At 52.3% G+C, this 15,243-nt stretch overlaps 8 protein-coding genes across 8 annotated transcripts; 4 read left to right on the top strand and 4 right to left on the bottom strand.

Annotated features, from left to right (window-relative positions):
- The first annotated feature begins 59 nt into the window (after nt 1-59).
- On the top strand, nt 60-1,449 carry BD324DRAFT_586576 (Uroporphyrinogen decarboxylase). The gene is made up of 3 exons (XM_022013745.1): nt 60-257; nt 299-836; nt 890-1,449. The coding sequence occupies exons 1-3, from the start codon at nt 133-135 to the stop codon at nt 1,364-1,366; spliced, it is 1,140 nt and encodes a 379-aa protein (XP_021873386.1). The 5' UTR covers nt 60-132; the 3' UTR covers nt 1,367-1,449.
- Nucleotides 1,450-1,499: 50 nt separating this feature from the next.
- Nucleotides 1,500-2,216, bottom strand: BD324DRAFT_648241 (hypothetical protein; the record flags this gene model as incomplete). The annotated part of the gene is made up of 2 exons (XM_022017808.1): nt 1,500-1,795; nt 1,859-2,216. The coding sequence occupies 2 exons, from the start codon at nt 2,214-2,216 to the stop codon at nt 1,500-1,502; spliced, it is 654 nt and encodes a 217-aa protein (XP_021873385.1).
- Nucleotides 2,217-2,471: 255 nt separating this feature from the next.
- Nucleotides 2,472-3,392, top strand: BD324DRAFT_614297 (hypothetical protein). The gene is made up of 4 exons (XM_022014578.1): nt 2,472-2,661; nt 2,717-2,865; nt 3,057-3,194; nt 3,271-3,392. The coding sequence occupies exons 1-4, from the start codon at nt 2,574-2,576 to the stop codon at nt 3,304-3,306; spliced, it is 411 nt and encodes a 136-aa protein (XP_021873384.1). The 5' UTR covers nt 2,472-2,573; the 3' UTR covers nt 3,307-3,392.
- Nucleotides 3,393-5,154: 1,762 nt separating this feature from the next.
- Nucleotides 5,155-6,525, bottom strand: BD324DRAFT_575719 (PIN domain-like protein; the record flags this gene model as incomplete). Its single annotated transcript, XM_022013140.1, has 9 exons — nt 5,155-5,343; nt 5,391-5,483; nt 5,530-5,646; nt 5,695-5,832; nt 5,881-6,004; nt 6,053-6,172; nt 6,241-6,311; nt 6,364-6,376; nt 6,449-6,525. 9 exons carry the CDS (start codon nt 6,523-6,525, stop codon nt 5,155-5,157), a joined length of 942 nt encoding a protein of 313 aa, XP_021873383.1.
- Nucleotides 6,526-7,342: 817 nt separating this feature from the next.
- On the bottom strand, nt 7,343-8,175 carry BD324DRAFT_648238 (hypothetical protein; the record flags this gene model as incomplete). Its single annotated transcript, XM_022017807.1, has 2 exons — nt 7,343-7,378; nt 7,435-8,175. The coding sequence occupies 2 exons, from the start codon at nt 8,173-8,175 to the stop codon at nt 7,343-7,345; spliced, it is 777 nt and encodes a 258-aa protein (XP_021873382.1).
- A 90-nt stretch (nt 8,176-8,265) lies between these two features.
- Nucleotides 8,266-10,895, bottom strand: BD324DRAFT_678715 (hypothetical protein; the record flags this gene model as incomplete). The annotated part of the gene is made up of 17 exons (XM_022019010.1): nt 8,266-8,407; nt 8,456-8,518; nt 8,568-8,646; nt 8,702-9,047; nt 9,089-9,178; nt 9,233-9,289; nt 9,345-9,401; nt 9,463-9,530; nt 9,582-9,621; nt 9,674-9,769; nt 9,813-9,947; nt 10,004-10,140; nt 10,204-10,287; nt 10,333-10,361; nt 10,415-10,615; nt 10,666-10,741; nt 10,787-10,895. 17 exons carry the CDS (start codon nt 10,893-10,895, stop codon nt 8,380-8,382), a joined length of 1,695 nt encoding a protein of 564 aa, XP_021873381.1. The 3' UTR covers nt 8,266-8,379.
- Nucleotides 10,896-11,934: 1,039 nt separating this feature from the next.
- On the top strand, nt 11,935-13,295 carry BD324DRAFT_648236 (hypothetical protein; the record flags this gene model as incomplete). The annotated part of the gene is made up of 8 exons (XM_022017806.1): nt 11,935-12,018; nt 12,080-12,347; nt 12,396-12,554; nt 12,681-12,702; nt 12,754-12,829; nt 12,892-12,978; nt 13,031-13,135; nt 13,182-13,295. The coding sequence occupies 8 exons, from the start codon at nt 11,935-11,937 to the stop codon at nt 13,293-13,295; spliced, it is 915 nt and encodes a 304-aa protein (XP_021873380.1).
- Nucleotides 13,296-13,430: 135 nt separating this feature from the next.
- On the top strand, nt 13,431-15,219 carry BD324DRAFT_222070 (hypothetical protein). Its single transcript, XM_022012214.1, has 8 exons — nt 13,431-13,953; nt 14,016-14,277; nt 14,327-14,470; nt 14,550-14,637; nt 14,690-14,765; nt 14,821-14,907; nt 14,951-15,059; nt 15,111-15,219. Exons 1-8 carry the CDS (start codon nt 13,777-13,779, stop codon nt 15,155-15,157), a joined length of 990 nt encoding a protein of 329 aa, XP_021873379.1. The 5' UTR covers nt 13,431-13,776; the 3' UTR covers nt 15,158-15,219.
- Nucleotides 15,220-15,243: the final 24 nt, after the last annotated feature.

The raw sequence follows: 15,243 nt of genomic DNA, 5'->3' as shown, positions 1-15,243 counted from the left end.
AATCAAAATTTCGGAATCCTGTCCTGAATTGTCCTGGTCTGCAGGTCACTGTAGAAGTCAACCTTGACCACTAGAACAGCGACTGAAAGGGACAAGTGGATCCAAAAGACCACTTATCATACCAGAGCTGCCATGTCTTTCGCTGTGCCGAAGCTAAAGCTCGCTGAGACGTGGAAGGAGTTGGAATTCCCAGAGTTGCAGAATGACCTTTTGCTTCGTGCCGCGAACGGAGAGGAGACACCTGAGGCTCCTGTATGGTGAGTTACTCAGTCCCAGGCAACGGTGCTGAGACTTGTAGGATGATGAGGCAAGCAGGTCGGGCTCTGCCTGAATTTCGTGCACTGCGTGAAAAGCACGAGTTCTTCAAGTGTTGTCAAACGCCTGAATTAGCCTGCGAGATCACGCTGCAACCTATCGAGCGATTCAAGAGGATATCAGGTTCTATCCTGTTCTGCGATATCTTGGTTATACCTCAAGCTCTCGGCATGGAAGTCAAGATGCTTCCCGAGAAAGGACCAAGCTTTCCCGAACCACTACTCGATCCCTCTCATCTTTCTCGGTTGAACAACAAGGTCAACATTGACGACACCCTTGGCTATGTCTTCGACGCGATCACCATGATCCGGAAGAAACTCGACGGCCGAGTCCCCTTAATAGGCTTTTGTGGTGCTCCTTGGACGTTGATGGCGTACATGATCGAAGGCGGAGGAAGCAAGACATTTGAAAAGGCGAAGCAATGGCTGTATCGATACCCGGAGGAGAGCAATAAGCTTTTAATGATGATCGCGGATGCTTGTGCAGACTTTTTGGTTGGACAGGTACTGGCAGGAGCTCAGGTGAATACCTCTCCACATGTCGAGAAGTCGTCGCTGATCTGTCTCCTTCTTAGATGCTGCAAGTCTTCGACACATGGGCCGGAGAACTCACACCGCATCACTTTGAATCATTCGAACTCCCCGCTCTCCTGCACATCTCCCGCAAGGTCCACTTTTGTCTCAAAGCTATCTCACATCCCGATGTCAAGATAACTTTATTTGCCAAAGGCGTCCATGCCCCTCAGTCTCTACGATTGATCTCCGACCCAGATGTTACTGGCTACGCTACGCTCTCGTTGGACTGGCAAGTCGATCCCGTCGAAGTCAGGGAAATTGTAGGCAAAAAAGTCAATTTCCAAGGCAACTTTGACCCTGTCATCCTGTATGCTGGGAGAGAAGGTATCGAGAAAGAGGTCGAACGAGTCTGCAAACTTTTCCACAAGGCTGGTGGAGGATGGATCGCAAATCTGGGTCATGGTGTTACGCCAAACGTCAAGCCGGACGACATGGGATGGTTCCTGGAGTGTATCCACAAGTACTCGAAAAGGTGATTGTGGACCGCGCAGGATGAATCCACATCATGGACGTAGATGGAGCATGCAATTCTCCCCAGCTTACGATAGACCGCTGGGTTAGTGATATAATGATACATCGGGCGAGTCGCTTCGATGCCCCATATGTGCTCTAATACAATATCGAAACCTTCCTGGCTTGCCTCCTCCACGACTCTAGATTCTTCCGCTTCTCCTTCTTCTTGGCCTCCTGGTCCTTTAAGAATTGTTCCCTGGCTTTCTTCTGCTTGAGCATCACCTTCTCACGGATCTCCACTTGACGATCGTAGCTCTCCTTCCACTTAGCAATAGCTTCGCGTGTTTCAGACGGTATGGCAGTCTTGTCCACTGCTAGCCAAGGATCCTGAGCGACGAATTTCATCTGCTGATCGGGCATGGCAGATTTGTATCTCGGCGAAACATAACGACCTTTGTGACCAATGTCAGATAGGTTTCAAAACCGACTCGGTCCTGAAGCGATCCAAATCTCACCATCTTTGAACCGCATAACCCATACTGGTCCCGAGGCTTTCATCTCCCCCGCCTCCGGTCCACTCTCCATTGGATCCACCGGTCTCCAAAACTTATTATCCCCTTTGGCGAGCGGAATGCCATCCTGTCCTTTTGGTTTCTCAGCATTTGGATCCCTCAATTCCACAGCCCTATACTTCAGTTTCGTCCTCGTCACGAGATAAAATGTATCATGATTTCCTAGAGCGGGCTGAATGACAGACTGGACGCCATTGTGAGGGAGAAGTGACAGGAGTTTGGCTAATCGGTGGGGACCCGCGAGACTGGCGATCTTGTTGGGTACTTTGGAGGTAATGTTGAAAGTCGGACGAATGGGCATCGTGAGAGCAACGCAAGGGTGCAATCCAGGATACAAGAATGATGTGCAGTCCAGTGAGGCTTAATCGCTGCGTCCGTGTCCTCACCGTCCTCGCTGTTGGTGAACCCCGGCCGCTGCTTTAGTCTCCAATGCCAGCTGGATGTTGTAGCAGAACAGGGCAGTGGATGGATATGATTGAAATTTTGAGGATTTCCATTGACTCTCGGAGTTATTCGGTGGCGGGGCGAATCGACCGACCCCTCTCATGATTTCATCGACCATCCATTCATCCATCCGTCTTTGATATCTCTTCCTCCCTTCTCAAGGCCGCGACGATCCCTCATCCTGAGGCTGATCAGTGGGACATAGACCTCCATCATGCTCGCCTCACGAGTCCTCCGTGCAAAACCTGCTTTCACCCATACACCGATGATTAAATTCCTTGGCCAAAGGTCCTACGACAACGGTGAGTTACGATCTGGCCTTCAAACGGTATACTTTCACGGGCTGAACGGTTCTAGCTCCCCATGCTCCCGCTCCCCATCCTCAGGCACCTAAAGAAGTCGCTGAAAACTTTCAATCCTTTCTCGCAAAGCTGCAATCTAGTTCAAAAGGATCAGATTGGCCAAGCTCAACCCCAAAGGGTCAATCAGTTGAACAGTCTTCAAAGGTGAGTCCGGTAGAGAAGGTAAAGGAGCGGAGCCCGGAGCAGCCTATGAGGGCTCCCAAGATGTACCCTCTTCAGCAGGCCTAGGAACCGGAGTTTATGGCCTAGGCAGGCGTCCAGGTCATGACCCTCTATCCACCCTCTATTGCCTTAGCTCTGCAAGAGCCCTTCCCGCTGACCTGTGCATCCTCTAGGGTCAAACACCTCAAGACAATGATACAACCCGAGGACCATTAGAAAAGAAGTCTGCGGATTTTGAGAATTTTTGGGACGCTCCAGAGAGGTTATGGATGCCGAAAGAGGTTTCTGAGCGGGAAATCGAAGCAGTCATGGTGAGCGGGCCAAGGGCAACGTCTTCACTCTGACCCCCTATCTCCGGAGGATGAAGAGTATGCTGACGTCTTACAGAGTGGAGGAGCGACAGATATACGTTCTGGGCCATAGAAGGGAATTATCAGCATGCAGAACATCAAATAGGCATCCAATCCAGTCATTGTGGTCTGATGATGGTCTCGATTTGGCCTCCTAGCAAGACGGCAATGACACTGAAGACCGAAACAACAGAGGTCACGATGCACTATGCTATGGAATATGACTACAGTAAATACAAGAACTCGTGATGCTCACACATTCGCCAATCACAATCTCACTCCAGAATACCTAAATTTCTCTAGGATAGAAGCCGCTTGAGAGCTCACTCGAAATTTGCCAGGCGTTTCTTCCCCCATATCCTCGTCCAGAGGCACATTCTCAACCTCTTTCACTGACGATACAGGTCTGATGACTCTGGCTCGCTTTGGAGACGCTCTGTCAATACTGGGAGATTTAGCCGTCGTCACGTCCAAGTTTGCTGATTTGCTTCGAAGTACGCTCGGCGATGTTCCAAGTGAAGACAGCGCTGCGCTTGGGGAGTCAAGACGCGGAGGTATGGTCTTAGCCATTTTGGTGATCCGAGTAGAACGAGGTGCGGGGAAGTTCTAGATAACATGTCAGCGAGACACCATAGTGTGAGGCTTTTGGCGGGCGCGCGACTCACCGGGCTCGCTGTGAACGCAAACTTTGCCTTCCAGCCAATCCCAATCATTTCTGCACGCTTTGCCGTCTCCTGCTCCGAGGGATCGACAGTATCAATGTGTTCATCCTTCACAATCCTGCGTTTGTGCGAACTGCCAGCCTCTGGCGTCCTGACCTCTTCTTCCTCAATGCTGTCACTCGAACCCAGAGGTGCGATTCGAGCGCTGGCAGCCGGCGCATCTTGGAACGAACGAGGTAATGGTCTCGACGAGATGAGAGACTTGACGGTAGGTGAGGAGGCGGGAATGAGGACCGGGACGCTGTATTGCGTCTCTGAGACGACTTCTTGCTCCATATGACGGCCAGACAGAGGTGAATTGGAAGCACCGGACCGAGACGCGAATCGTTCAGGCGAGAAGACATGATCGTCATCATCATAATTTGGCCGATCGACAGGTGAGGACAGGGCCGGGCTGGTGAGCTCTGGCATTCTGCTAGGGGAGGAGGTCATAGAAACATTGGGAGGTTCGAGGAATGGCGGTCCTCGAGCCTCATTGGATCGAGGTGGTGTGACGTGTTGAGGATCTCGGGGCGAGTCGAGCGGCGGGGAATGATGCCTCTCGATCATGACACCCGTCTCATGCTTGAAATCCTTTTGAGGCGTTTGAGAGAACTCCACATCAGGTCCCTCTTCGTCACTCTTCTCCCATTCAAGCTCTGCCGCCGTGGTCTGGATATTGGCTTCCAATCGCTGCTTCTCGGTCGGTTTTCGTCCAAAGTATTTCGATGACCTGTCCGCATCAACGCTGATGTCCTTATTCCCAGCAGAGCGTGACTTCGAAGGCCCGGCTACCGAAGTCGCATCGAAGGAGCCTCTGGTCGAGAGGCTGGAAATGTCTGCTCCACAGGATCCAACGGGCTTGACTAGAAGAGGTTTCCGAATCTTTTGCCCTGAGATGGATCAGATTTCGCTCCGTGTGGCCAAGTACTGACTGTTCACAAAGGCGTCCATGGGTCCAGCAACGACGTTGCCTCTCGAATTCTCGCGAAGTACAGCCTGTGCAGAAGGGTCAACCGGGGTCCATTGACATAATGTGACATGATCAGCAAATGAGCTCACCTTTTTGACAAAAGACTTCAGTGCGACCGGTCGATATTGCGGCCATGGATCTTGAATAGACTCTCGTGTTTCTGGATGGATGTCGCCTTTGGCAATGGCCCGTCCGATTTCGACGTCAAAGTCCCTGAGTGGGGTCAGAATAGCTTTGACATATCATCTCACAAGCCGATCCACTTGTGATCGTCTTCACTGATCCCCACTTCAGGCAGCTCGTTCAGTGTTATGATCCTCTGTGCTCTTGGACAATATACTCTTTGGTACATGAAGGCGAGCTCCGCTTGCGCAAATTGAGCTAGATATGTCGAAGGAATATCCATTGATCCCTCCATGCGTACGGTGGCGAGTGTCTAGAACCCATCAATTTCCACCAAGACGTCGATCCCGTGCGACTGACCTTTTCTACCGTCTTGCATCGTCTCAGCATCCTATGAGCAGTCTTGAGACCCATCCCTTGAATCGATGGCAGATAGTCACACCCAGATAGCATCTGGATCCGTTGGCAAATCGATCAGATGTTTCAGATATCGACTCACAGTCATACGTCGGAACTCTACGTCAGTCCATCCATGCATTGGAAACGAAGAGGTCTCGCCGAATCGCTCCCGGTTGATCCAAACGCAATGACCTTGACCATCTAGCTTGAATATGACCTGCATCACGGTCAGCTCGTGTGTGGACTCTAGGAATAGCCACCGGACCTGTTTGCATCCAAACACCAAAAGATCCGAGTCCTCCGTGATGATACCGTCGACAATACCCTCCCGCTCGAGATAACACAATTGTGCATCTGCTTCATAAGGAGCAACAATGTAGTCTACTTCTTCGGCTCTCAATGCCTAAGAAGGGTTTTAGCAATGGCTGCGAAGGTGAACGACAGAACCGACCTTGATGAGCTGAAATGCCAACTCCGGGGTTATATCCAAGCATTTTGTGTAGTGGTCTCTAGCCTGGTGCCCTCTCCCTTGTGACTCCAGTGACCGCGCTTTCGCGAGACTCTCAGCTCGGGATCTGTATCGAGCATTAGGACTTGTGCCTGAAAGCCATGCCGCAGCTCACTTAGCTCTGGCTACTTCTGTCACTTTCTTCGCGGGTAGCGGTCCACCATCGAAGACAATGTATGGTTCGATACCATAGTGCCGAAGTAGCCTCACGCGATGCATCGCATAGTCGACGAATCTGAAGAGACTCGGCATCAGTGTGTGCATACATCGCTGGTCGCCTGCGAGGATCCTTTGCTCACTCACTTCGTATTTACCTGTCCTTTGACTAGAGCCTCGGCACATCCAAATGCCCCTTTGTGGAGCCATACATAGGCCTGGATCGTGTTAGCAAAGCGCTCGAAGCCTCGGGGGACGCGGCTTCCTCACATCTACCGCTAATCTGACATCGGCGCGTCAGTCAATCTCCAATATCAGCATTTCGAGCACGCGACTCGAAGAGCCGCAGACTCACCTTTTCCCTCTAAAGTGCTCAATATGTCCGCTCTCTTGTATCTCCTTCAGCATAGGTAGGAGACCCTGGATACCCATGGCTATCGCTGAAGACACTTGCCCTCATGCAGACGCTCCCGTCACTGCTCGCTGTCGCCGAAAGTGATATGATTGAAAGCAAAGAAGCAAAGTCGCGAAAAGCAAATCAGTCACGGGAAAACAGCCGATCGAATAGATCACGTGACGTAGCTGATGTGGCGCCAACCTAGTTATGAATGTTCTGTAGCTGGTGTCTCCTCCTCGTGCCAATGACCTGCTGAGCGTGATGAGCATGTGTAGTGAGCACCATCAAGGATAAGTCTCCGCCGAGGCGCCGCCTTCCTGAGCAATGGGTCTTGAATGACTGCATTTGCCCCGGCACGGTGGTGTCGGGCTCAACACAGTGGCAGCAGATCATATTGCCATAGCAATCTGCGTGACTGCTGTGTCTACATTGGCAGGCCCACCTCTTGGAGGCCAGCTATCATCTGCTCAATGTATGTCGCTCGACTCGAGCTTCTAACGACGCTTTCGAACACTCCCAGATAGGCAAGGTCCGAGGAGGTTCAACTCACTGCGCTATATCATCTCGTACACGGTGCGAGGAAGCGATCATCAACACCTAAGTCCTAACCTACGGGACGTCTGGTCTCCTTGGAGCCTCTCGGATAGACCTCGATTGCTGATTGTTCGATTCTAATGGGGATCGGGGATGACCTTGCTCCCTTGCATATTGTGGTCACAGAGCAGCATCATGGGTCGTCTTGAGGTCGCTCAGCTAGCATACGCATAACGAGTTGTCAGAGGATGGCTCATGATCCCGGTTAGCCTATCAAAAACACAAGAAAATCAATCTAGAAGCAAAGCAGTGCAGCCCTTAATAACCACACCTGTCCATCCATCGCTCGACCTCCTACACTTGGGTATCAGCACGTAGAACTTTGCATCGCAATCGGTCAAACAGCTCACCGTCCGTGTTTTCTCGCCCCGGATACCATCCACCATGGTCTCTATGCTGACTCCCTTTCCTCCTCTGCTCACGCCGTCTTCAGCGGCCTTTGCCACCCTGTTCCGCTGTCCCAGGGTATCCACTTGATCCTTGTCCGCCATGACAAGTATCGGGAACTTGGGCTCATAGTTGAACATAGGCCATGAAGATTTGTCCTTGAGCGTCTTTGGCGCCTCATCAGAAGGAGGATCGAGCATCACAAGTCCGGATACTGGGTAATCGCCCACGAACGTTTGAGCGAGCAGACAGCTCGGACCAGATGCGATGACAATGGGAGGGAAGGGGACAGCCATGAGTCTGATCTGGCCGGAGAGCACTTTCGCCATGGATGGGAGAGTACTTGGATCTGATAGTCCTGTTGGACCGCTTGCACCGGCACTACCTCCTTCTGCTTTTGCAGACACCGAGATATCGATCTCTACCGCCGTGTATCCCTTTTCAGCGAACATTGCACTCCATGTCGTCCATTCACGTTCCTCTGAGCTCTCATCCAGCCCCAAGCCTCTAGCACGGATCAAGACTAAAGGTGTCGGCGATTCTCTAGGGGCTATAGGTGACGGATGGCGAGGTAGGAATCGAGTACATTCGATATTTGACGGTGTGGCCGCGGCGCTCCCGAAAGCACGGCTCAGCCCGAGGAGAGATAATGTAGATGGGTATCGTAGGTGCTGGAGTAGAGTCAGAGCCTGGAATGGTGGCATAGTGGCCGCTGCAGCACGATTCCTATCGGTGGAGATCAACGTCTGAACGAGCTCAGAGACCTGATCCGACGTCATACAGTAACATTCCGACGCGAATGATTTTCATCCGCTTTCGTCGCGGCGTCAGATGGAGGAATTGCATGAGTGAACTATTTTACATTCTCTTGTCCCCGCTCAACGGTGACACGTAGCCCATCAGTCGTCTCATGCTCCACCAGCTGCAACACATTGCCTGTATTGTCATGTCAGCTTGGGTCCACTGTGTGAGAGGGCGACTCACTGCCGCTGGGCATTGCATTCGCTGACTGGAGCAGTCCCAGAGCCACTGTTGAATGCGTTGGCACTGGACAAGTTGTCAGCTCATACTCACCAGCACAGCTTGTGCAGCTCACCAAGCGTTAGCCTGTTGGTCGCATGATCGTTGGATCGCCGCACCCTTGTTCACAAAGGTATCGCCTCCAACGAAGAAGGCTAAAAATCAAGATCAGCGAAGGGGGTCAAGAAGGCGCGATTCAGAGGAACTCACGTCGGTTCGAGGAAGTATTTTGAATCACAGCTGGAGCAGAAGCTCCGTTCAGAGCTCCACCAAAGGTCTGGACATTGCCTCCGGCACTTACAGCTGCTGATCCCTCAGAAGCCGCGTTGTTGTTGCCGTTACCGTTCTGCTCAGCTCCATTGGCGTTGTTGTTCGGGCGATCAGAACCAGCATTGCCTGTATTGCCAGTCCCAGCTTGTGCAGCATTCCCCGCATCCGCAGTGGTACCTCCGGCTCCTGGAGCAGCATCGTCGGCAGCTCCCACAGCTGCACCTGCATTGGCGCCTCCAGTGGCGCCGCCTGACCCAGTCGACTGGACACCAAAGGCTTGTTCGAGCTGAAGCAGCTCCGTCAGACATTTTATTACTCAACACTCACCCCTGACAACCAAGCATCGGCATACGACTGATCAGCAGTCAGGGCGCCAGAGTCCAGCTGTCCATCGATCGTGGTCTTTACAGTGTCGCACTGCACAAGGTCAGCACGAGCACGGTGTCAAGATCTGACGCTCAGGACACTCACAGCAGCTTGCGTCGCTTTCGACTTGCCGCAAGCGTTGACAAAGGTGTCGCACATGAACTATGGCACACTTCCCGTCAGCGAAGCAGAGACAGATCGTGGCGCGCTGGCGCACCTGAGAGATGATCTTTGGGTTCTTTGCCGATCCATGCTTGAAGTTGGTCTGATCGGTCTGTCGTAAAGAGGGAAACTCTTCAGCAATGGATATCGGCATCCTTCGAGGCTTGACTGACTGGGATGAAGGTAAACTCATCTGCTCCTCGGTTCTCAAGGCCAGCAGCGAAGGTCATCCTGAAATCCGCTGCAGTGTCGTCTCAATATACTAGACCATCGATCCCAGATCGGAACTCACTACATTGACCGACATCGATTCCAGCAGCTGCCGCGTTGTTCTAGGACAGTATTAGCTATCTTGATCACGAACTGGATAGGCGTATCACTGACCGTGACTGTGACAGCGCCACCGGCAGCAGCGCCTTCAGTAGCAACGCCAGCGTTGGCTTCTGTGGCAGCGGTATTGTCGCCTCCCATTGCAGCGTTCTGAGATGATCAGCTTCTGGAATAGTCGGAAGATAAAGCTTACGGCGCTGCCCATAACAGTAGCCGCTCCATTATCGCCATTGCCCCCGGCAGAATTGCCTGCATCACCGCTAGCTGTTGTACCTGCAGTTCCTCCGCTGCCAGCGACAGCGGCGTCGATCTCAGCAGGGGATGCGTCCTGTTCTCAGGTCTCTGATCAGCACTCCATCGGTTCCCACATCCGTTGGACTTCACCTCGACCAGTCGATTCTGCTCGAATATGCAGTCTTCAGTATCGCAAGTGTTTCCGGCCCCGGTAGGGTCCGTCACGTCTCCTGGGGTGAAGGTGCCTGATTGGAGTGCAAGCTGAGGGTCACCGCCAACTGAAGCGACTGACCAGGCAGGTCAACGAAGACAATGCAGATGGGGGAGAGGATCATCTTGCGCTAACTCACTCTGTTGTGCCAGAGCAAGAGTGATGGCCTTGTTGGTGGCTGCTGCTCCGTTCGAGGCGGGGTCCTGGTGTTGAGTGACCGCACCTGGATCCAGTCAGTCACATTAAAGACGAGAAAGACAAAGCTTACCTATCTCTGGGTTGACGGGTGTCTGAGTGCTGATGAAAGGGGGACATTCAGCCGCAGCCCTGAAGACTCGTGTGGCACTCACCAGATGGCACTAGCCAGGCCAACCTTGCCAGTATTCCTCTCCAACGCTCTGTAGATCAAAGCATTTGTCATTCCATCAACATCACCAGCAGCTTTCGCATTGATAAACGCTTGATCTGCAGTAGCTTGTTGAAGACATGCTAGGTCGGTGATAGATCCAGCACCTTGACTTGCCGCAGCGTCTCCGAGCAGACCAAAGACTCTGGCAGGAGGTCAGCCTTGTCCGACCAGGTGCCCTCCGGATGCACTTACGGGTCCACGATGTTATCTGGATTGTTGGCCTGAAGAGACGTCTGCACGGCTGTCAAGAAGCGCTTGTGTGAGAGCTCTTGCAGATTGATAGTCAGCGGAGTCCACACAACGAGGTGCTCACCCTGTGGCACTTCTCTTTTGTGCACTGCACCGCGCGAGATTGGCCTAGCCTCTCCCAGAGAAGCAAGAAGCGGGAGAAGGTAGATCAGAGCGAGAGACGACGTTGTCATACTGGGATGTGCTGGATTGAGGCAGGTGTCGATGCGTTCCGAAAGCAGAGGAGACGGATGGTTTGACTTGGAACGAGGCCGTCTGGCGGCAGAGAGACGGAAATAAGGGTCGACAGCCAGTGTCGAGAGGTGCAAAGATCGTCGAGCGAAGACCGACTGTAGAATGTATCCCTTCCAAGGAAGATGCAGCGACTTCTTATATCTTCAGCTCCTCCCATTGCGCCAAGAGATATCGTATTCGAGTTGCGATGCTGTCGTTTGGCGACTGGGTCGTCAAGTCGGTAGCTTCGATGGCATCACTTGGATGCTTCCTTGTCGCCTTGACTATTGTTCCTTCGCCCTAGCGCTAGTCCAGGCGAGCAATACAGGGCCTAGAAGAGGTAACCATGCTTGATGGGTCTATCGATCGTGAGTATCATGGTTATGAGTCTGACTGAGAAACAGTTCGTGACTTGAGTGCGGTAGTCAGGGGCAAGGATGCATCAGCTTTGGTCGATTCTCATGGTAGTCAGGTTGCAAGGTCTCCATCAAAGCGTCTTTGGCATCTTTCATGCTGCGATGCCTGACTTTGCCGAAACACTCAGTGTAGTCTGGTCATAACGGTAGGCATCGAGAGGTCACCCAACACCTTGAGTTCCAGATGCTGTCGGTGTTGCGGCGGCCGTGGACCGAAGACCACAGACCTTGCCTGGGACGTGTTGTGGTCTTTCATCGAGCTCTGAAGGCGGCCGTACATGCGGCATTGACGATTCCAAATGTTCAATAGATGCTAAGACCCATGGCTGGCTCGATGAAATGCTGCAGGGATATCAAATGACGTTGGCTAAGCGAGACCTGGACCCAAAGGGGATGGATGAGATGTCCTTTCGGCCATGAAGAGACACATGATGTAGAGACCTCGATCTCGTTTGATATAGCGATGGAGAGTTGCTCATCCATTGCCTCGAAAATGGACGCAAAGGCTTCTTCTGCCAGGTCTCGATGAGAGCTCTTCCTATCCTCGCCTTCCGGAGCGCTCGTCTTGGTTCTCGCCGCCGACATGACCTTCGTAGTGATGGATGGTTGCGCTCAACTCTTACAGGTGCGAGGCTTGCCAATCAAGACTATCTTTGCAGGGTCAATGGTGAGTCTCACAGGGGCAATCGTCACCGCCGCGTAGGAAGCATGAATTGCTGAGAAGACAGGTCGGCTCGGCCATCGTCATGTCGTCCTACTTCATCATCTACGATCATGGAGTCGTCCATCGAATCGCTTCGCCTCACGACATGCGTGGAGCCCTGTGGCTCAGATCAGCGGTCACATCTGTTGACATGATCTTGGCATATCTAGCTCTCGGATACATGCCCTTGTCGGACTTTATGACGATATTCCATGTTCGACCTTTCATAGTGGCCTTCATGTGCTGGCAATGGCTTGGCGAGCCCATCACGAAAGTACACCTGATAGCGAGCGGTGAGCACTCAAGCATGGCCTTTGGGAATGATGTTGAGTTCCAAGCAGCTATCTCTTCACTGAGTGTCCTACTGATTGCTCAACCGGAGTTTCTGTTCCACATTGCTCAGCATCATGGCGTCGATAATGCACACCCGGACGATCCATGGCGGAAAGCCTTCGGTATGCTGGCAACTTTGGGCTGTACGACCATGAATTCGTGGAACTGTACGTGTTGGATATCCTGCATACTTGGTTAGCTGATATCATTCCGACGTGGATTGGAGTCATGCTCTGTCGCATGCTCGCCGGGCATTACCGAGCTGATGATATAGCTCTTGGGGTATTCTTTAGTTGGCTCAGCCATCGGCATCATGTAAGTGAAAACCAGTCAATCTGATCTTTACTACTGCTGAAAAGTCCATAGATGGATCATGCTCACGAGCACAAGCCTTGCATTGAATCAGTCACTGGGCTCCTACGCTATACTCGGCTGTCTGATCGTGAGGCCATGTTCACAGATGACTTGGTCATTGGGTTAACCCAGAGCTGAATGCCATCAAAGGTGTCTGGGGTGTTGGCACAGCTATCATTTACGATGGCTCTGAGGCGGCTTTCAGGTGTCAAAGTCGCCATTCTCTCGTACCTCCAGGTGAGCTCAATGCTCTCCGCAACTGTGGACGACGCTGACGATCCTCTATGAGATCTCATGGGGCTGCGTTTGGCAATTGCTTATCTACGCCACGGCCCCGAATCTGACTGAGCTAGCCGGCATGGTCCTCATTACTTTAGCGGGTGTATGGAGCGTCGTGCGTATTTCTCTGATCTTCTCGCGCTGAGAATCGCTCTTTGCAGATTTACGGTGCTGATGGTGAAGAGGGGAGATCCAAACTTGAAACGGACCAGGAACATGACATGCCACTTCTCCGTTCCAGAGAGAGCCAGGACCCACATGAGGTTAGGGTTTGAGTCCAGGAATAAGGGCATGTGACTGCCGCCGAACATCAGGATCGAGATCATGTAGCCAATCTCATACATGTCATCTTTCGCTTCTGGCGTATGCCCTACAGTTTCTTCTACTGGTACTGATAGCCCTCCGCTGCCTGGTCTCCAATATCCGATCGACCGGTAAGAAGCGGACCGAAATGCCTGTCCGACCGGAACACAGTGATAACATTCCAACATGCCACCCCCTAGGACTCGCTCAAGGAAGAATGACACAGAGACTTGTCCATCATGGAGTAAGAGATGTGTCGATCGACTAGTTGATCTGGTACATACACACAAAGGATGTCTTTCAGCTCCTCCGATAGCGGATCGCTCTCCAGGGGACCTCGCTAACCTGGACCGCGTTTCTATTCGGTTTATATGACCCCTGTAGCTCGACTCATCTTCCTTCTTCCATGAGCTCAGGAGCCTGACCTTGAAGCTTGAGACTAATCCTGCCAACATGAGCGATACTAAGACTGCACGACGTGCGTCTCTTTTGGATCGATCCCTCTCTCATCATTCCGCTCCGGTGCACCTCATCTTGCTGTCCGACATGGGTTTCACAACGATGGATGGTCTCGTACAGTTACTCCAACTCCGAGGTGTAGAGGCCTCTGAGGTATTTCTTTACCGTATGGTCAGTGGACACCCGAGTCAAGGCTGCGAGAGATGCTCATCGAACGCTGATTCCATCAATAGTCCATCAACGCCGTCATATGCTTTGCAATTATGGCGCTGAGAGACCCACAATCGTTCAAGCTCTTCTATGGCCCCGATGCACCTTGGCTACTTGCCAGAGCTGTATGCTCGTGCGGGGCTACGTCCTTGGCCTACGTCGCCGTATCTCATATTCCCCTATCGCTCTTCATGACCTTGTATCACCTCCGACCTTTCCCCACGATATTCGCGTGCTATGCTATCTTAGGCGAAAAGGCTACAAGAGCTCAATTGATCGCTAGTGGTGCGTCCTTCATCCTCACGCTATACACATAGGCTGACAGACTGTCCAGTCATCTCGTTCTCGGCAATCATTATAGTCGTTCAGCCAGACTTTCTGTTCAGCCGTCACAGACCGGAAGGAGATACCACAGCTTGGTCGACATATGTCGGCGTCGGGGTGACCCTTCTGTCCTGCACATGCGGTGCTTTGGAAAGTGAGTCTCTCGGATTTTATCGACGCCAATCAGCTTTGCGACTCATTCCGGCTCGTGACTGACCAGGAATCTGTTGCAGTCGTAGCATCTCGCAAGATGGCAGACACTGTTGGATGGGTACCAATGCTTTTCGCCTATACAGCCTTGGGTACAGTCACTGCGCCAGTGTAAGTTGTTGAGACAGCGAGCGCCTCATGTGCCCAAAGCTGACATTGGTAGATGGATCCTGTACTCTGGTGCCAGTATCAAGGTGTTCGATCAAGCGGGCTCGGTGCCGATGGCTTTGTGGGTTGGAGTAAGTAGGAGTCAATCGCGACATATCATGATCCTCTGAGGTTCACTACGCTCAGTTATGCGGGATGTTGGCCCAAGCTACCATGATCTTGGGTCTTCAGCGTGCGACAGGCGCTCGAGTAGCAGTTCTAGGCTATTTTCAGGTGAGGCCAGCATCTCCCGAATGATTTCTGATGACTTCCTCAGATCCTCTGGGCTGTGCTGTGGCAAGTCGTCGTCTATGCGAACATTCCAAATCTGCTTCAGATTCTGGGAACGATCATCATCATAGTAGCAGGATGTTGGGCAATTGTACGCGGGGTCTCTCTCGTTTCAGACTTGGGTGCTCACTTGTCTCAACATATAGATGCAAGGCGACTCGGAAGTTCCCACGGCGAAGGGCTCAGGCGATGAGTCGGAGCTTCCATTGATGGAGACGCCACATACCCCAAACATCAGGGATCTTGAGAGACGAGTCGAGGGCCATGACCCGATGGCAC

Source organism: Kockovaella imperatae, assembly GCF_002102565.1.
Source record: "Kockovaella imperatae strain NRRL Y-17943 chromosome Unknown BD324scaffold_2, whole genome shotgun sequence".
Taxonomy (NCBI): domain Eukaryota; kingdom Fungi; phylum Basidiomycota; class Tremellomycetes; order Tremellales; family Cuniculitremaceae; genus Kockovaella; species Kockovaella imperatae.
Note: the sequence above shows the minus strand (reverse complement) of the source record. Positions and strands in the feature narration are given on the sequence as shown.